Source organism: Prunus dulcis, chromosome 2, assembly GCF_902201215.1.
Source record: "Prunus dulcis chromosome 2, ALMONDv2, whole genome shotgun sequence".
NCBI classification, from domain to species: domain Eukaryota; kingdom Viridiplantae; phylum Streptophyta; class Magnoliopsida; order Rosales; family Rosaceae; genus Prunus; species Prunus dulcis.
Genome location: NC_047651.1, coordinates 13,756,741 through 13,777,204, shown reverse-complemented (window position 1 = coordinate 13,777,204; position 20,464 = coordinate 13,756,741). Strand labels below are relative to the sequence as shown.

The 20,464-nt window shown below is 32.3% G+C and overlaps 2 protein-coding genes across 2 annotated transcripts; both read right to left on the bottom strand.

Annotated features, from left to right (window-relative positions):
• Nucleotides 1-3,483: 3,483 nt before the first annotated feature.
• On the bottom strand, nucleotides 3,484-8,660 carry LOC117619602 (uncharacterized protein At1g28695-like). The gene is made up of 3 exons (XM_034349594.1): nucleotides 8,458-8,660; nucleotides 7,975-8,379; nucleotides 3,484-4,002 (listed from the first exon to the last, which is right to left on the bottom strand). The coding sequence occupies exons 1-3, from the start codon at nucleotides 8,620-8,622 to the stop codon at nucleotides 3,484-3,486; spliced, it is 1,089 nt and encodes a 362-aa protein (XP_034205485.1). The 5' UTR covers nucleotides 8,623-8,660.
• A 6,172-nt stretch (nucleotides 8,661-14,832) lies between these two features.
• LOC117619240 (uncharacterized protein At1g28695-like) lies at nucleotides 14,833-18,347 on the bottom strand. The gene is made up of 3 exons (XM_034349152.1): nucleotides 18,017-18,347; nucleotides 17,500-17,895; nucleotides 14,833-15,428 (listed from the first exon to the last, which is right to left on the bottom strand). The coding sequence occupies exons 1-3, from the start codon at nucleotides 18,179-18,181 to the stop codon at nucleotides 14,880-14,882; spliced, it is 1,110 nt and encodes a 369-aa protein (XP_034205043.1). The 5' UTR covers nucleotides 18,182-18,347; the 3' UTR covers nucleotides 14,833-14,879.
• Between the last annotated feature and the right edge of the window lie 2,117 nt (nucleotides 18,348-20,464).

Sequence of the window (20,464 nt, the reverse complement as noted above, 5' to 3'; positions counted from 1 at the left end):
TGTAATTTCTAAAACATCTACTAGTTTTGTGAAAAAGTAGAAAACTCAAAGGATGTTAGTGTAAATAACTCAACTATATATTCGCACACCATCACTAGATGAGCCATAAATTTGCCGATACCATAATTTGAAAATGCATTTACTTTTGAATCCATAGCCCAAATCACACTTTTATTTATAATGGATGGTCTTTACAATGTGATATGAATGTGGTTTATGTAATTTCATTAAATAAAAAGTAAATTGAGTTTAGACCCATAAAATTCATTTAAATCACTCACAATCCTTCCCTTTATTTTTTTATATTTAAAATACCTAATTTTTTTAAAAAATACCTGATGACTAGGATGCAACTAAGCAAGTTACCTAATATAATTCGAAATCTGATTTATTGTATTTTTCGGATTCCAAAACTACCCATATTTATAAGTTAATGTGTTATTTTGGAGGGGAGGGGGGGTGGGAGGGAAGGGGGTGTAACTTATGACATACGTTGAATTTGGAAAGATCTCCAAATTGTTGAAATGAATGTAGGAATTAATTTAGAAACTTATTTGAAATTAAATATTAAATTCAACATTAACGTACTAGTAATCTACATGTGATTAACGTTTTGGTTTATTTAATAAAAAAATTATGTTGTTTTCCTTTTATGAATTATATTATTAGTAATCTATTTTATTATAGTTTTATGAATAATAGTGTACATTCTAATTATGTTGAAAAATAATTTGATAATCTATTTATTGTTTGTTTTTTGAAAAATATTTTTTTATTTATAAATGAACCTATTTTTTCTCTAAATAATGTACCTATTTTTTTTTCTAAATAATGTACCTTTTCTTCTCTAAATAAAGCACATATTACTTGTTTTATGAAAAATAATTTGATCATCTTTTTATTGTTTGTTTTATGAAAACAAATTTTTTTAAATGGACCTATTTTTTTCTATCCAAATAATGTACCTTTTTTTTCTTCTCTCTAATAATGTACCTATTAAAACAATTTACCTAGCATAGTGAACCTATTTTTTGGCTAAATTTTGTAACTATTTTTTTCTCTAAATAACGTACCTATTACTTGTTTTATGAAAAATAATTTGATAACATAATTATTTTTTGTTTTATGATTTTTTTTTAAATGAACCTATTTTCTCTCTCTAAATAATGTACCTATTTTTTTTTCTCTCTAATAATATGTACCTAGTAAAACAATTTACTTAGTCTAATGAACTTATGTTTCTTCTAAATAATGTATTATTTTTAATTTATAAAAATATTTTTCAATTATACAACGTACCTATTTTCTATAAATTATTGTGTACCTATTTTTAATTTATGAAAAATGTACGGAAATTTCAATTACAAAGTAACTGACCTAGTTTTTTTTTAAATTTTTTTGGTAAATAATATACCTATATTTTTTTACGTACATATTTTTATTTTTATTTTTCATATGTACATTATTGGATATGTAATTCACATAATTTTTTTTTTGTTTGCAATTTTAGAGGGGGATATGTTAGAGGGAATGACAATCAAAAGAAATGGGGTTATTGATATACTACTAATAGGGAGTTTTAATTACAATTAAGGCAGTTAATGAAATGCTTGAAATAAATTATAAATAAAATATGAAGTTTGATGGCAACGATGTAAAAACATAAGAATACTATGACCTCTTGTATCCTACTGGTCATTTAAGTTTGAAATTAGGGTTTACACATTAATTTATAGAATAATAGGTATATGTCTAAGAAATAGAAATTTTAGGGACCCATTTTGGACAAGCCCCAGGGAAAAATAAAACAATGCTCTAAAGAAAAATTAAGAAGACCCATATAAGAGAGTCCGGTTTACCTGTTACCAAAGTTCCTGTGCCCCCCAGTTTCCCTGCTAATTTCGTGACATGTGGCAAGCCACTTAACACCACTTAACTCTGTTAACTCTTTTTTCTTCTTTTTACTGTTTTTTTGTTGTTGTTGCTTTTTCTCCCTGTTCTGCCCCTTTCTCTCTTCATCCCCCTCTCCCCCTCTCGTGCTCTTCCAGCAATCTGAAATTCCTTGGAACTGTGAACTAAAAACAAACCCAAGAGATATAATTACAACTCATGCATGAAGAGAATGAATACCATGTATAGCAATCACGAGGGTGGCCATAAGAGGGAACGTCCTCACGAGTATATATCAGGCTATAAAGGCTCAAGATTTCGAGGGAGTGATTATCAAACAGGTCATTGCTGGAGCAGGGGAAATAATAGAAAGAGGGTCAGTTTTGCCCGAGTGTGATAGAGAATGGGGCATCGGTATATGTAATGGCCTCGAAACCGTCTATCCTTGGAGTCAATAGAAGCAGATTTGCAGGCATGATATACATATCATATTATTGCTCCCTCCACAACCAATAGGACAAAATAAGAGCAAGACATTGTTGCACCCTCCATAACCAATTTAGATAATTGTTGAACCCTCCATAACCAATTTAGATAACCCAACATCACCCAATCCAACCCATTTAATTAGTCCCAAATATAAACCTTTGTGAGTTTGTGGAGAGAGGAACTCAGAAAATAAAGTAGGGAAAAAGGGGGTGAAGGAGAAACTAAGAAAAGAAATAAAAAAGGAGATGAGAGAAAAAGAAAAACAAAGAAAAAGCAAAAAATCAAAAAAACAAAAAGAAGAGAGAGAAAAAACGTGGTGATGGAGAACTGGAAAAGATAATAAAAAAGGAAGCAGAGGAGGGGAGACGAAGGAGAGAGGGGGAGAGGGAACCAGAGAAGAGAGAAAGGGGCAGAACAGGGAGAAAAAGCAAAAAAAACAAACAGTAAAAAGAAGCAAAAAGAGTTAACAGAGTTAAGTAGTGTTAAGTGGCTTGCCACATGTCACGAAACTAGCAGGGAAACAGGGGGACACATGAACTTTGGTAACAGGTAAACCGGACTCCATATAAGACATTCTAAATCCTTAATTTATACTACAGTTTCCGAATTCAACCTTTTTAAATTACATATAAATTTATTTTGATAATCTATATATATAAAGCAAAAGGCAGAGAATGGTGAAACATTCAAAATACCAGAAAATACCCTTGGTTAATGCAAACATTAAGAATTCAAATTATTAATTAAATGAGGATAATACAGTAAATTCATATTTTTTCATATTTAAAAAAAGAAAAAGAAAAAGAAAAAGCAGATAATGGATCCTATTTTTAGGGAACACAACTACCCATTATCTTTTTTAATTCTAAAATAAATTTAAATTTTTTTTAAAAAAAGCCTCTTGCAGGCGCGAAAGCGCGTCATGGAGGCTAGTAATGAGAAAAGAAGAAGCGATGACCTAAGATGTATTCAACGAATTATTTGTGTGGAGGCGAACTTACCTTACACCTAGAAAGAAAAAAAAAAAAAAAACTATTTGTTTCTTATATGATTAATCTTTCTCTTTAGACCATTCATGCCTTAGGAGTTGCTTTCCCATTGTTATTAGGATTTCCATGAATTCCTGCACCCCCAGTGGCCTGACCATTTGAAACCATCTGCTGCTAGACCTGCAGTTGTTTTCTGGGTCGTGGTCTTCTTGAACTGCTTCCAGTCCTGGAGGACAGCCTTCAAGTCCTTAACCTTGGACCCGATGCTCCGACAACAGTTGGCATGGACAGTGGTCACTGCCCCAAAGTCCTTGCTATCTTGGCAAAAGCCACTGAAATATAGGGTGTCCAAGAACCTAACCCTAAGTCCCAGCCGCCTAATGATCCCCCCTCGAATTAGGTCTACTAGGACATCCTGCTCTTTTTGTCCCGTGGCATTCTCCTTCATGGTGTACCATCTATCAAACAGTGCAATGGTCTTGTTGTTCGATCTGATGTGGTAGAAGCCAGTGTTGATTGGCTGTTTTTCGTTCCATGGATCTCCAAAGAACTTATCTATGCTTATCTGTAAATCCTCAGTTTCGTTCTTACTTAGTCTTGAGAACGGGTTCCTTAGCCACAAAACGTCAGTGTCCTGTAACAATAAAATGTGCATTCTCGTTTAGAATGGTACATATTGAAAATATGATAACATACGTCAAATTATTTGAAAAGAAAAAATTATCGTATATGTAATACAATATACTAGGCATATGTTATATTCAGTTGTCAAACTAAGAGTTGAAACACATGCCCAGAAATAATTTGTAATCTATCATAGATTCGATGCTAATCAAATTTAAGACCTGTTGAGCTTTGTGTGTAACCTATCATATGTCAACCAATATCCGTATTCACAAGACAGTGGACGATGATATATTTCTCAACTCGAGCATGTGATGCAGGAGTCTTTGTGCCCCAACAAGAATCACGTTCAGGTTGTATGCTTACCCCAAAGAGATACTCACAAAGACTAAAGGAAGGAGCAAGAAATCAAGAAACATATGAACATTTAAGAGATGGGGAAAGAAGGAAAAAGGGTCCGATACCCTTAATTGTCAAAGAAAAAAAAAGTTGAATTGTCATTGTCAATCACGGCTCCATCATTGGGGCCGTTTGATTAATTTGCATAGTCGAGAAAATTCTTAAAGAGCCCTACAAGAAGGGCACTCAAAGATGACTTCTCCAACCCATTAAATTCCTGCAAGACTTAATCTCCAGAATTTTTGTATTGAAACTCAAATTTTGAAAGTTATATATTGACCATTTTACGGAATTTGACATCCTATGTTTCATCTGTAGTTTCTAATAAACAACACAGGATCTATTATTGTTATGTGGTAAATTACGCACACCTACCAATTTTCATTGAATTTTGACTAATTTATTGAACTATCAGCTTAATGCCCAATCAGGGGTTCACTTTCTTTTTTGTCATGGAGAGTGACATGGTGAGGGATTTATTCCTTTTTCCTCCTCCCAAAAGAGTACACCAAAACAAACAAACAAACAAACAAACAAATATGAAAAGCAAATCATACATAAGATATTTGGTTAAAAAAGTGTCGGCAATAGAATACATATATATATATATATGTAGAGCCCACTTTGGATTGTATTTCACTAATTCAAACCATCTATTTTATAGATACTCATTCAAAGATCATATCTACAAAAAATAACTTGAATCTGATATCATTTGACCATTCAATTGAGTTATTGAAATTTTAGTACTTTCTTGAATCACCGTATTCATTGATTTTGTATGACACAATGGGATGTCGAAACGGTTTCTGATTTATCTAATTTTGTGTAAGGATGATCTATGAATGAATACCTAAAAAATAGATGGTTTGGATCATTCGAAAAAAAAATTGTATGGAACCTTAAAGGGCGTTCCTCAAATAAAATTATTTAAGGAATCACCCTATATATATATATATATATTTATATTTATATTTCCAAATATATATATATATATATGCATGTTCTAAATATACAAATGTGGTAATGTTTCTTTTAAAAAGATTTAACAAAAGGTAGGGTTAGAAGATTATCCTTATGTTATCATTAGTACTTTACTTCTGTATTTTGTCTTTCAGGTGAATAAAAAGAAACAAAAAACTTATATGGAAGAACATATATTTAAATTAAAAAAAGAAATGTCTTAGTTGAGATGGGAAATCAAAGTTTCATACTTATTTGTTTTGAGTTGATGACTGAAATGGTTCTTCAATTATTGCTACAGTACCGTTTTGGTCTACCAACTAAAATTTTCATTTGAATCATCCTTCAACTTTTTATTTTGTATCAAAATGATCCTACCGTCAAAATCTGTCAATTTTATTGTTAAATTAAGGGGTAAAACTATCCATATACAATTATTTTAATTATTTTGATTTTTTTTGTATTTATCTAATTTTAAAATTTTTAATTAATTTAAACAATAGATAAAATATTATTACTTTTTGAGTCCATGTCAGGAAAAAAAAAGAAGCTATGTTGGTGGATTTTATTTTTATATTTATCTGATTTTATTTTTTAAATTAATTTAAACAATAGAGAATTTTTTTTAATATTAATTGTTCAGGTCAATCTCATGGGAAAAGAAAAAGGCATATGGCTTGTGCGATTCAATTTTTTACAATTTTCTAAGTTTTATAATAGCTTCCTTTAATTTTTAATTATATATTACTATTTTAATTCATAGAGACATTTTTACCCCTCAATTTAATAATAAACTTGACAGACTTCAGCGGTATGACCGTTTTGATACTCAATAAAAAGTTGAAGGACGGTTCAAATGAAAATTTTAGTTGGTGGACCAAAATGATACTAGAGCAATAGTGGGGGACCATTTCAGTCATTAACCCTATTTGTTTTTATGAATAATTGAGGCCCATGACTATATATGACCTAAAAAATAGAAAAAGAAGAGTCGAACTCTCATCATGAATTTGGTTTAGGTACTTTATCACTAAAATTACGAAGTCTCCCGCAGTTTCAATTTTAAAATATAAATCTTTTCACAAAAAATAAATAAATAATGTCAACGGACCTTAAAAAATAACTTAATTTTAAAAGAAGCTTGTTTATTTAAAGGGGAATGTTAACAACCTTCTCCTTTCTCTTCTTGATATGTGTAATTTTCTTTACATTTCAAACAATGTCATTAATGCATCACAAAAACTAAGTTTTGTCTTCCAAATTTACCCTCATTAAATATGGAGAGACTTTGGAAAAAAAAGAAGTTTTTTGGTGGCCAAAACCTTAATGCATCACACACAAAAAACTAAGTTTTTTTTGTGGCTAAAACCTAAATGTACTATAAATATATTGACTTTTTTACAAGAGTAGTTTTTTTTAAAACTTTCTCACCACCTTGTTAAAAAATCAAATAATAAAAAAGGTTACTTAAGAGAAGAATAAAAAAATGTCACCTTTTCTTACCTCCTTTTTACTCTAAAGGTTCGTTTTTTTTTTTTTTTAAATGTAATTTTTTTTTTCTAGAGAAAACAGACGTTATTTTGAAATAGTCTTTATCCCTCAATTTCCTAAACAAGTCATCTATAAACATAATTAACACCTAAATATCTCTCTCCACACCACCACCATCATCCACCCGTCCTATGACTACCCTTCCCATCTTCACAAACTGCCACCCTTTTTTCTAAGCCTAGATTGTTTTGCCTTCGTCTTTTGGGGCATGCAAGGTCATCACTGAAAACATGTTCTGAATTTTATTCCTAACAATTGGAAATTGCACCACCAAAAACTTCAATTAGGTGTGCATGCAAAAATTCTTTGCCCACCTTCTCTCACAATATTTACCATAACTTGTAAAGTTTTAAATGAGTGGTTCTGAAATAAAGATAATATAAAAATAGCACATACAAAAACATACTTCTAATTAAAAAGAGCGTTATTCGTACTTTATGATAATGCATTTCTATTGGCATATCTCCGATGTATGAAAATTTCTCATCCTAGGCTTTAATGTTTTTGTACTCCATTCTAATTTAACTAAATGGAATTAAAAAGAAGAAAAAAAAAAAAACGCTATTGTCAATTGCTTTCACTTCTAAATATTTAAAAGAAAAAAAAAAAGACAAATTTAGGGGTAATTAAGAGAGTAGAAGCATTTTAATCAGTGCTTCCTTTCGTTTTATGTATCACTATAGCCGACACTTTAGCGTGGTGGTTAAAATATTTGATTAAAGAAGACAAAATCTAAAAGTTTTTATAAAAAATAGTCAAAATTTATCCCTTATTTTCATAAATGTTAGTTTTTTTAAAAAAATTCAAAAATAACAAAATACTCACCTAAATAGACTCAAATGCCCTCCAATGATATATCAAAACTCTATTTTTATTTTTGAAATCAAATTGAAAACAGAGATGCAGGCTTTGCTTTTTCAGATTGATGTGGGTTTTAGTTTTGAGAGCATTTGAGTATTTTTATGTGAGTTTTTTGCTATTTTTAAAAGTTTTATAAAAATTGACATTTATGGAAGTAAGGGATAAATTTTGGCTATTTTTCATAAAAACTCAAAAACTTGAAGTTTACCGTGAATATGAAGTTGTAACCACGTTTTAGAACCTCCAACAGAAACCAAGTTCTTCTCCACATCATTTTGATGAAATCTTGAGACATGTAAAGCTTCTCTCCCCCAAAATCAACACCGTCCGTTTCCAGCCGGTAGCAGTTGAGCCTCAGAAACTGGCAGCGATCGTAGGCCATCTGATCAACAGCCACGAGCACAAGATGATCAAGCAGATGCCTAGTGTCCTCCCCTTGCCAAAAGCTCTCGATGAAAAGGTCAAGCATGGTGGTGTCTGCCTTAACCTCTTGGACTGCGTAGGCCTTGTTTACAACAGCAATGATCACAGTCTTGTTGCCAATCGAGGTCTTGTCTAGGGTGGCCAGAAGCTCATCTGGCGCCACATTAAATGTAGTGGTGGTCGTGGTGCTCTGTGAAAAAAACACACAAAAATAAAAAAACAATTTAGAAAACTGAGGCAGACGGTTAAGAGCATTTATGTAACTTACTAGGTTCTTTGACGGGCATTGGACGTCATGTTTCTGAAAGCTAAAGAGAGGGTTTATGACGGAGGATGAAGAAGACCATATACAAAGAAAAACAACACTGGCCAAGAGTAAGTAGAGAAAGGCAAGATTGTATCCAATAGAGGAGTGTTTTGGTTGATTATCCATTTGAGTGTGTGCGTTGTGTTTTGTATATATGCGTGGTTGGTTTTTGGTTTTGGGTTCTAAAATTAGAGTGCTAGGTTTTCGCGCATTTGGATGTCCTCAAAGCCTCTGAGGAGAGAAGAATGAGGCGGATGAACAAGTAGGTTAGGTAGAATATAGTCATGTAATGCGCCTGAGGGACTTCGGTGCCATCAAATTTTTCAAGGCTTTATAGTGTTTTTTTGGGTAAATTATTGGCTTGAGCTTTTCAGTGTTTGGTGGTTAAAAAAAATTTTAAAAAAAAGACTTGAGAGATTAATTGGCCATAAAGTCCATGTTTTTCTTTTGAAATGAGCTAAGACTCGCTTTGTAAGTACTCAAAGAGGTCTTGGTATGCCCTAAACTTGGGATGAGATAACCTCCTCTCCTCCTAAACTTTTTGTCATTAAAAAAAAAGATATAAATGTTTTTCTTTTCTGTTCCTTTTTGGTTAGATATACCATACATAATTGAGTTTAAGAAAAATTAGGTATTAATGATAAACATATTTATTGATAAAGATATGAGTATTTTAGTTTTGGGCTTGGTAAATGGGGTTTGAATTTTAATTTTTTTAAAGGTGAATTATGTTGCATTATGGTAATATACATGAGAAATTATAGAATACAAACGATAGTATAGATCACATGATATAACTTGTATACGTGTTATAATATGGGTGGACGACAATGTTTATATTTTCTCCTTTTAGAAAATAGTATAAATAAATATTCACTTATACTATATGGCCATTTCCAGCCATGGGCCATAGGGCAAATATACCCCTAAAATAATGCAAAACTCATCTCCAGTCATGGACTAAATTTTTTTTTTGGCAAATTTAGTGGCCCACATTTGGCCATTTAACTAGGCCAAATGTAGCCATGTTTTGGCCTAGACCAAATTTTTTTGTGGGCCCAGCACATGTGCTTTCCAAGATGAGAAAGTATCACGCGTGGACAAAAGCATGAAACATCTCGTGTAATTGCAGATCCAACAGCCAATATTAAAGGCGCGTTGACATTAGTTAGCAGTTAGGTTTTTATTTTTATTTTTAATAACCTTTTTAAATTTTTTTAAATTTTTTTATTTTAAAAAAAATATAATTGGTTTATAATCATTCATAACCGTTGATTGAAAAGTTATTTTTTATTTATTGATTTAAAACCTTTTAAAATATTTTTAGTTCATTTTGTTTAAAAAATATTGTCTCAGAATCATAGTTTAGTTAAATTAAATAATACATAGTTGTGGAATATATGAGTGTTTTACCATAGTTTTTCTCAAAATAATAAAATATGAAGGTCCGTAAAGTATAGCCATTCATGGCTGGAGATGGAAAAATTTAGTTCTGCACTATTCTTTAAAAAATTAATATTTTGGAGGGCTAAATTTTTAGCCATGGACTACATTTAGGCGGATCTAGAAATTTTTCAGGAAATGGGCAATAAATAAAAGACTAAAAACTCAAAAACAATAAAATAATTAACAACCAAATATCTTTAGAGTCTAACGAAAGATTAATCTAAATAACAAAATTATGAAAAATATATTAAAAAATTAATTTCAATTAATCTAATTGAAATGCATATCAAATTATCAATTAAACAAATAAATCGAAATTGATCATCTATTCAGTTCTATTGTATTAATCATTCGAAATATAAATAGAGCCAAATCAATAATAATAATAACAATTATTATTATAATAGTAAACAAATTATAAATAAATAACAAACAAACAAAAATGAAAAAAATAAAATAGAAAAAAAGAAGAAACACTGACAGTGGTGGTGAAGACGAAACAGAATATCGGACCCTAAGAAAATATAAAACAACTAAAATGACTTTTTTATACTATATATATATATATTGTGGTCATAAATTGTGATTTCATTAAATGACTTCAGTAGTGGCAAGGTTCCAAACATTAAAATAGAGGCTAAGTGCAGTGATTCTATTGGGTGAATGAAAATGGTAGAGATTATATGGAATTAAAAGGGAGATTTTGGAAAAAAACCAAAGGAGAGAGAAAATTTTTAAAAGAAGCCAAAATGGACAAAATTGCCTTTATTTATTTTTTGATTTCCTAAGGAATCCTTTACATTTGCATGTCTTTGGTTTGAAAGTTGAGAGGTTTTTCTGTCTTTTTTGAAAAAGCTTTGGCTTTTTTCAAAAGTGAAAGTTTTTTTATGGGCAAAACCTAAATTTACTATTAAAATTATAAGGTAGAGTTTTGATAAAATAGGGGATTTTACAAATCAAATGGTGGTGTCTTTATTATATGAAACCAGACTACATGAAACACATCGTTCATTACAAAAAACCCATGCATCTTAATCTGACGTCATTCGCTTAAAATCTAGAGGAAAATAAAAGTTGAGTCAAGGTTGGGTCTTCTTCTTCGAGAGGAATAAGTCATTGACGGCGCCTCATAGAGCTTACATCGCATGGCAACCATAGCTGTTGTGGGCATTAGCAAAGGGGCATTTTCAGGCACCTTCAAAGCTTTTTCCGGCGAAGGGAGGTGCAGCTGCACCTCCTTACGCCTCTGTAGATCCGTCAGTGCTTATGACTGGAGATGACCTAACATGTGGACAAATTATATCACGTAACCGTATTACCGTACTACAAATGATGACGTATAATATAATTGAAAGATCAATAAAATAATGAATCAAAAGCTTTATCGTACATATATGTTAGAGAATATACTTATTAAAAAAAAAAATTAAAACCAATTGATAAAGTTGAGAGAAATGTTGCTTATTAAACTTAATTTATTCATCTTAAAAGAGATTCCAATTGCTTAAACTTAATTTACTCACTTAATTTATTTATTTATTCAAAGATTTGGCATATTATTGAGCATGCGTGATTAACATGGTTCAACCTACAACCCAAGTTTAATCTAAATTGAGTTTTTGTTGGTAAAGAAATTTATTTACTTATTCAACCTACAACCCAAGTTTAATCTAAATTGAGTTTTTCTTGGTAAAGAAATTTATATACGACAAGTAAAGTGACATGCTAAAAAAATGTAGATTTAATTTTCCAGCACATACACAAATCAAATTTTTTCATATGGGGCTTGTAGTTTAAGTAGTTAAAAGTATTTTTTTACGCTCCTGAAGTCTTAGGTTCGATTCCCCCTCCTCTAATACTGTTTGTATAAAATAATACAATACATATATACATACATAACCTTCTATCAATCCTATTGTTAAAGCTTAAAAGTAGTGATCCAATATTAGTGGGATTTGACCTACACTAATTTGGGAAAGTAATTACAAAGATATTTCTTAATAATAATGTGATTCACATTTGATATATATGTATGGATAATTGAGAGAGTAAACAATTTTTGTTTTTGATTTTACCATTTGATATATTTGACTTACATTACGTACAAGGATGGGTTGCCAGGTGACTTTACGACTTAAGAGCAGACAAGTTGGAAATATTGGATCTTGCCAGGTGCACAAACCCGTCGGAGCAAACTTTGAGGCTACACAAAGCGGGAGTCATAGTGAAACCGTCTCCGTATTTATAAAAAATAATTTTATAAGGCACGAACTATGTTAGATTTTTCCTTCCTGAGTATTGCTTGTAACAAAGAAAAGAAAAACCTGATAATAATTCCAACAATATCATCAACCAATCTTATTCTACAGTTTCGATCTCTTGGATTACAGGAGTTCAAGAGATTGTGGTCACCCACCGTTGGATATTAATCCAATGGTTCAAAAAAAAAATTTTAAAATGAGTATAAGAGTGAGTGAACCGTTGAATTTACATCCAACGATGAGTGACCACAAATCTTTTAGACCCCTGTTGTTCAAGAGATTGAATATTTATTGATATCAAGGTGAGATATATGAATTAGTTTGGTAAGAAACGCATGACCCCTCCACAAACCAATTTCAAATGAATCACAAGGCAAGGCAAAATGGTCCAGACTGATGGGCCACCTTATATTGTTTAAACTTTGTTTAGCTTTTTTTTTCTTCTTCATTTGATATGTTTTCTAGGATTAATATGAAACAAATAACTTTTATCTCGTATCATCATATTTGTAAAGGATTCATTAGTGTAGTAGTTTGGAGTAATTATTCTTTCAAAAAAAGTCTTGGGTTCGAATCGTAGAATCCGTGTAATGTGTATAAATTTAGTATACTATTGCTCTTCTCAATAGAAAAGGTCATCAAACAAATATGACTATCATATTTAAAATAAACTAAACTTCTATATGAAAATTTACTTTAGAAATAATCATAACATTTAACTTATCTTCAAATTCTAGTGGTTACGTCACTATCTCAACGAAATTCAACACCTCTCAATATAAATCAACAATTATTCAAATTCGTAATGGAGATTAGAAACTCACCTCTTGTAACCAAACCTCACATAGTAGTTTTTTAGTCTAGAGTTTTTATCTTTTAGGCCTCCCAAAAGGTAACCAACAATTCTTTGTTAAGTTAATGTACAAAAAAGTTATAATGAGGAATTTAGAGTGAGGTGTTTATTTAAAAGGTTCAATTCCATCATTAACAAATGTAAGGAAATCAATGGACTTAAACATTTTAAATGGTTTGATGGTTGAATCGAATCTCTCAAATAAGCTTCTCACTCTAAATTCCTTATTATAGAAGCTCCCGTTAATATAAGACTAAAAAAAATAGTGTCATACACATATTGGTATTAAAAGGGAAAAAATTAAAGTACCTCAAAATGGTCGGACTCCTCGTTATAGAAGCTACCGTTAACGTAAGACTAGTAAAAATAATGTGTTACGCATGTTGGTATTAAAAAGGTAAAAGATTAAAATACCCCTAGAAGGTCGGACTTGGTTTTAGATGGGCCGAGGTGGGACCCACACAAGTGAAGGATTCTTAGAGGAACATGAGCCCCAAGTAAAACCTATCATAAAATATATTGCCCACGGGCCCAAGGAACAAGTATTAGAAGGTCCAAGCTCAGAAAGGGATATATCTTTTTCGAATCTATCAGGGGAGGTTTTCTCATTTCAGAACCCCGGGATGCATGTGCATGTGAAGCTAGTGCACCTCATGAACAAACTAAGGTATGCAATTCCTGGCCTGCGTGCAGAAGTTACTGATTTTAACCCCTTAAAACTATAAACCTCTTGCTCTAGAGCTCTAGATATTTTCACTTTAAGTTCAATTCAACTAGTTTACTTACTTGATCTTTGCAGAATCCTTGAGCAACACACTAACAATGCCCCTCACCCCAGAAATTCATTAGTTTTTCAGGTTATTATTTTGGAAGCCTAAGGTCTGAGAAAATGTCTTGCTCCAACATCTATACGATTATATTTAAGAAAACATTCTTCAGTTAGATGCACAATATTTATAATCATTTTCAAAGTATGATACTGATAAAGAAATGATACGGGGGATTCCATTTCTTTGTATCAATGGGGTAAGTGTCAATGTTGCATAATTTGCGAAGCAAAGAGAACATATTTAATAATTTTATTATGAGAAATAAAATGAAAATAGGTTTTCAATTTGTGAAGCCCTAACACACCCATGTGCATGCATAAAATGAAGTATATCAATCTACCTTCAAAGGCCAATTTTGTCATTTGGATAAATTTTTTTTTTTTTGTATAAAATCCTCTATCTTTGGATGAAAAATCAATGAAAAAGAATTTTGTGAAAACAATTTAAAACCTCAGGGGGTGTTTGTGTAAATTCTAAAGAAGTTTTGTGAAAAAGTCAAAAACCTCAAAAGATGTTAGTGTAAATAACTCAATTATATATTCGCACACCACCACTGGATGAGCCATAAATTTGCCAATACCATAATTTGAAAATGCATTTACTGTTAAATCCACAGCCCAAATCACACTTTTATTTATTATGGATAGTCTTTACAATGTGATTGATGAATGTGGTTTATGTAATTTCATAAAATAAATGGGGGAAAATAAAACAGTGCTCTAAGAAAAATTGAGAAGACCCCTATAAGACATTCTAAATCCTTAATTTTTACTACAGTTTCTGAATTTACCCTTTTTAAATTACCTCTAAATTTATTTTGATAATAATGAGAAAAGAAGAAGCGATAACCTAAGATGTACTCAACGAACTATTTGTGTGGAGGCTTATGTATTCAACGAACTTACCCTTACACCTATTTATAAAAAAAATTAAAAAAAAAAAAAAAAAAAACCTATTGGTTTCTTTTATGATTAATCTTTCTCTTTAGACCATTCATGCCTTATGATTTGCTTTCCCAGTGTCATTAGGAACTTTCCATGAATTCCAGCATCCCCAGTGGCCAGACCATTGGAAACCATCTGCTGCTAGACCGGCAGTTGTTTTCTGGGCCGTGGTCTTCTTGAACTGCTTCCAGTCCCGGAGGACAGCCTTCAAGTCCTTAACCTTGGCCACGATGCTCCGGCAACAGTTGGCATGGACAGTGGTCACTGCCCCAAAGTCCTTGCTATCTTGGCAAAAGCCACTGAAATAGAGGGTGTCCAAGAACCTAACCTTAAGTCCCAGCTGCCCAATGATGCCCCCTCGGATTAGGTCTAATAGGACATCCTGCTCTTTCTGTCCCGTGGCATTGTCCTTCATGTTGTACCATCTATCAAACAGTGCAATGGTCTTGTTGTTCGATCTGATGTGGTAGAAGCCAGTGTTGATTAGTGTTTCGTTCCATGGATCTCCAAAGAACATATCTGTGCTTATTTGTAAATCCTCAGTTTCGTTCTGGCTTAGTCTTGAGAACGGGTTCCTTAGCCACAAAACATCAGTGTCCTGTTACAAATAAAAGGGGCATTCTCGTTTAGAACCGTACATATTAAAAATATGATAACATACGTCAAATTATTTGAAAAGAAAAATTTATCGTATATGTAATATAATATACTTGGCATATGCTATATTATATTGTCAAATTGTGAATGGAAAACACACGTTCATAAATAGTTATTCGATGCTAATCAAATTTAAGACTTGTTGAGCTTTGTGTGTAACCTATCATATGTCAACCAATACATTTCTCAACTCAAGCATGTGATGCACGAGTCTTTGTACCCCAACAAGAATCAGGTTCAGGTTGTATGCTTACCCCCAAGAGATACTCACAAAGACTAAAGGAAGGAGCAAGAAATCAAGAAACATATGAATATTTAAGAGATGGGGAAAGAAGGAAAAAGGATTGTCAAAAAAAAAAAAAAGTCGAATTGTCATTGTCAATCACGGCTCCATCATTGGGGCCGTTTGATTAATTTGCATAGTCGAGAAAATAATTAAAGAGCCGTACAAGAAGGGCACTCAAAGATGACTTCTCCAACCCATAAAATTCCTGCAAGGCTGAATCTCCAGAATTTGTGTATTGAAACTCAAATTTTGAAAGTTATGTTTCATCTGTAGTTTCTAATAAAACAACACGAAATCTATTTTTATGTGGTAAATTACGCGCCACTTGCCTATGTTTTCATTGAATTTTGACTAATTTATTGAATTAGTTGAACGACCAGCTTAATGCCCAACCAGGTATTCACTTTCCTTCTGTCGTGGAAAGTGACATGGTGAGGGATTTATTCCTTTTTCTCCTCCCAAATGAGTATACACAACAGAAGAAAAGGAGATGGAAAAAAAATCATAAGATATTTGGCTAAAAAAAGTGTCGGCAATAAATATATATATGTATATCTATGTTCTATATATACAACGGACCACAAAAATAACTTAATATTAAAAGAAGATTGTTTTTCATCAGTCTCGATTTTTTGAACCACAAGAATTTAAGAGATTGTGATCATCTATCATTGGATATTAATCTAATAGTTCAAAAAAATTTCTTAAAAAAAGTGCAAGAATAAGTAACCAACGGTGAGTGACCACAAATTTCTTAGACCCTATAGTCCAAGAGATCAGGACTGTATTTTTCATAATTGTCTTTCACTATTTTCATGTGATTGATGAGAGGTAGACATCCCTGCCATCTGTTGCTGTTCCACTCAAAAACTTTCCCAGATTTTTAGCAACATACCGCGCAGAAAGCAACATGTCACCATCAGAGACTAGTTTCATGAATTTATTTTTTATTTTTTATTTTTCTATAAACAAGCATTTATTTATTTATTTCGATGAGCCAATCAATTACGTTATTTTGAAATAGTCTTTATCCCTCAGTTTCCTAAACAAAGTCAATCTATATAAACATAATTAACCCCTAAATATCTCTCTCCACCACCGCCACCATTAGCCACCCGTCGTATGACTACCCACGGGGGCCACAACCCATCCCATCTTCACAAACTGCCACCCTATTTTCTAAGCCTAGATTGTTTTGCCGCCTTCTTTTGGGGCATGCCAAGTAATAATTGAAAACATGTTCTGAATTTTGTTCTTAACAATTGGAAATTGCACCACCATAAAAACTTCAATTAGGAGTGCATACAAAAACTCTTTGTCAACTTTCTCTCACAATATTTACCGTAACTCGTAAAGTTTTAAATGAGTGGCTCTAAAATAAAGATGACATAAAAATAGCACATACAAAGACATACTTATAATTAAAAAAATAAGTTATTCCGCTGCATGAAAGTTTTCTCGTCCTAGGCTTTCTATGTGTTTGTACTCCATTCTAATTTAACCAAATGGAATTAAAAAGCTAAAAAAGGCTATTGTCAATTGTTTTCACTTCTAAATATTTAAAAGAAAATAATTAAAAAAAAGACAAATTTAAGGGTAATTAAGGTCCATCGAGAGCAGAAGCATTTTAATCAGTACTTCCTTTCGTTTTATGCATCATTATAGCAGACACTTTAGCATGGTGGTTAAAATATTTGATTAAAGAAGACAAAAATTAGAAGTTTACCGTGAATATGAAGCTGTAACCGCGTTTTAGAACCTCCAACAGAAACCAAGTTCTTCTCCACATCATCTTGATGAAATCTTGAGACATGTAAAGCTTCTCTCCCCCAAAATCAACACTGTCCGTTTCCAGCCGGTAGCAGTTGAGCCTCAGAAACTGGCAGCGATCGTAGGCCGTCTGATCAACCGCCACGAGCACAAGATGATCAAGCAGATGCCTAGTGTCCTCCCCTTGCCAAAAGCTCTCGATGAAAAGGTCAAGCATGGTGGTGTCTGCCTTGACCTCTTGGACTGCGTAGGCCTTGTTTATAACAGCAATGATCACAGTCTTGTTGCCAATCGAGGCCTTGTCTAGGGTGGCCAAAAGCTCATCTGGAGCCACATTAAATGTAGTGGTGGTCTGTGAAAAAAAAACACACAAAAATTAAATAATAAAAAAACAATTTAGAAAACTGAGGCAGAGGCGGGCCAATGGCTAGCACTATGTAACTCAAACGGTTAAGAGCATTTATGTAACTTACTGGGTTCTTTGACGGGCATTGGGCATCATGTTTCTGAAAGCTAAAGAGAGGGTTTATGAGGGAGGATGAAGAAGACCATATACAAAGATAAACAGCACAAGCCAAGAGTAAGGAGAGACAGGCAAGATTGGATCCAATAGAGGAGTGTTTTGGTTGATTATCCATTTGTGTGCGCGCGTTGTGTTTTGTGTATATGCGTGGTTGGTTTTTGGTTTTGGGGTTCTAAAATTAGAGTGCTATGTTTTCGGGCATTTGGATGAGCTCAAAGCCTCTGAGGAGAGAAGAATGAGGCGGATGAACGAGTAGGTTAGGTAGAATAGTCATGTAATGCGCCTGAAGACTTCGGTGCCATCAAACTTTTCAAGACTTTATAGTGTTTTTTTGGGTAAATTATTGGCTTGGGCTTTTCAATGTTTGGTGGTCAAAAAGGACTTGAGAGATTAATTGGCCATAAAGTCCATATTTTTCTTTTGGTGAGTAATATGTAAAAACAGGAAAAAAAAGGTTTAAATTTCCTTTGTAAGTCTTCAAAGCGACCTTCGTACGCCCTAATCCTAGAATGGGGTTGGCTACCCCTAAACTTTTTGTCATCGAAACAAAAAAGATATAAATGTTTTTTTTTCTGTTTCTTTTTGGTTAGATATACCATACATAATTGAGTTTAAAAAAAATTAGGTATTAGTGATAAAAATATTTACTGATAAAGAAATTTGTATTTTAGTTTTGGGCTCGGTAAATGGGGTTTGTATTTTTTTTTAAATAAAAAAAAGGTGAACTATGTTGCATTATAATAATATATATGAGAATTATAGAATATTAACGGTAGTATAGACCACGTGGTATAACTTGTATACGTGTTATAATAACGACACGGTTGATCTTTTTCTATTTTTAAGAAATAGTATTAATAAATATTCACTTATATTATAACATGTGGACAAATTATATTACATGAACGTACTACATTATTCTATAATCACTCACTTAATTGGGCTTTAGTTTGATTTCCCATCAAAGTCTCTTTTAATTTTTATTTTCCTAAAGAATTGTCGTCTATAACTTGAATTCAGGTCATAAACATGTCTCATTAAAGTCTATAAAACCTCAAATGATTTGAAAAGAACCACTAAACCGTGTGTCTAAAACCCCTTTCTTTTATATATATGTGAGTGCGTAACTTGTGTCTAAACAATTAAGGAAACTTCTTATACTAATTTATTTATTTTGTATACTTGGTTGGTCTCCCACTTGCAAAAAAATGCCAAGATAAAGGGTCCCCTTAATCATACATATGAGATGATGTACCTACTACCTAAACATATTTGTCCTCTTCTAATTCTTTTGTCAAATCTATAGAACATTGGAGAGAAACTCACTCACGAATGATGACGTATAATATAATTGAAAGATCCATAAAATAATGAATCAAAAGCTTTACCGTACATGTGTTAGAGAATATATCAGGTAGCCATTTCCTTAGCAGATTCCTAAACCCTAAAGAAATTTATATAAGCGAAAAGTAAAGTAACGTGCTAAAAAAATGTAGATTTAATTTTTCAGTACATACAGAAATTAAGTTTTTTTGGACTTGTAGTTTAAGTGGTTAATAGTATTTATTTATGCTCTTCTAGTTTTAAGTTCGATTCTCCCTTCTCCAATATCGCTCGTATAAAATAATAATAAAAAATCAAATTTTTGAGAGTTGAGATCAATGCAATACGCAATTCATGTATATGATGTTTGTGTTTTTGAGAGTTGAGATCTTTTTTTAGGTGACATCAATGCCTTCATGGTACACGAAAACCAGGAGGAGGGGGAAGAAGAACTTCCTTACTGCCGTCCTACTTACGTTACGTCTTCAATCTTCCTTTAACGTGAATGGCTGATGGTTTAAGTGTGACGTAGCGTCGTTTTGAGCCTTCGTCTTCAGTTGGACGGTTTGACTTTTGCTCATAAGGTTGATTTTCTTGGGTTGTTCAGAGAAGTTGAAGCTGATCATCAACCCAGAATATTAAATTGTATGTAGATTATAATTGGATGACAGCACACCCACTTCTGAATTAATTACGAAATAACAATGACATAATCTGTGGTTAGTTAAATAATCTCCAAACTCCTAAAAATTATCCGAAAACTACCACATGCTCGTAGTAACGTCTACTATTTTCACATGACATCAAAACACCAAAATTCTCAAATTAGACCGTGCAATTAATATAGTGAGCTTAACAAAATGAGAAAAAAATTCCGGAGCTCACAGGTAGGAACTAGGAATTAATGAACTAGTGAACATTCCCTTATTTTTTATCTTTTGGCCATACAAGAACTCTATTTATTTGTCTTGAAATGGACAAGTAAGTACAAAAGCCTAGTACTACCTAAGCAGTGCAAGAGTGAGTTAATTAATTCCTACTGCACAGTTTACAATTTGTTGTGGTTGGATTTGGC

What these genes read in the sequence shown, in the direction of transcription:
- LOC117619240 (XM_034349152.1), bottom strand. Translation starts at nt 18,181, where the DNA reads ATGGATAATCAACCAAAACACTCCTCTATTGGATCCAATCTTGCCTGT. An exon ending in AATGCCCGTCAAAGAACCCA is followed by an intron (nt 17,896 to 18,016) that starts GTAAGTTACATA and finishes TTTTTTTCACAG; the next exon opens with ACCACCACTACATTTAATGT. An exon ending in GTTACAGCTTCATATTCACG is followed by an intron (nt 15,429 to 17,499) that starts GTAAACTTCTAA and finishes TATTTGTAACAG; the next exon opens with GACACTGATGTTTTGTGGCT.
- LOC117619602 (XM_034349594.1), bottom strand. Translation starts at nt 8,622, where the DNA reads ATGGATAATCAACCAAAACACTCCTCTATTGGATACAATCTTGCCTTT. An exon ending in AATGCCCGTCAAAGAACCTA is followed by an intron (nt 8,380 to 8,457) that starts GTAAGTTACATA and finishes TTTTTTTCACAG; the next exon opens with AGCACCACGACCACCACTAC. An exon ending in GTTACAACTTCATATTCACG is followed by an intron (nt 4,003 to 7,974) that starts GTAAACTTCAAG and finishes TTATTGTTACAG; the next exon opens with GACACTGACGTTTTGTGGCT.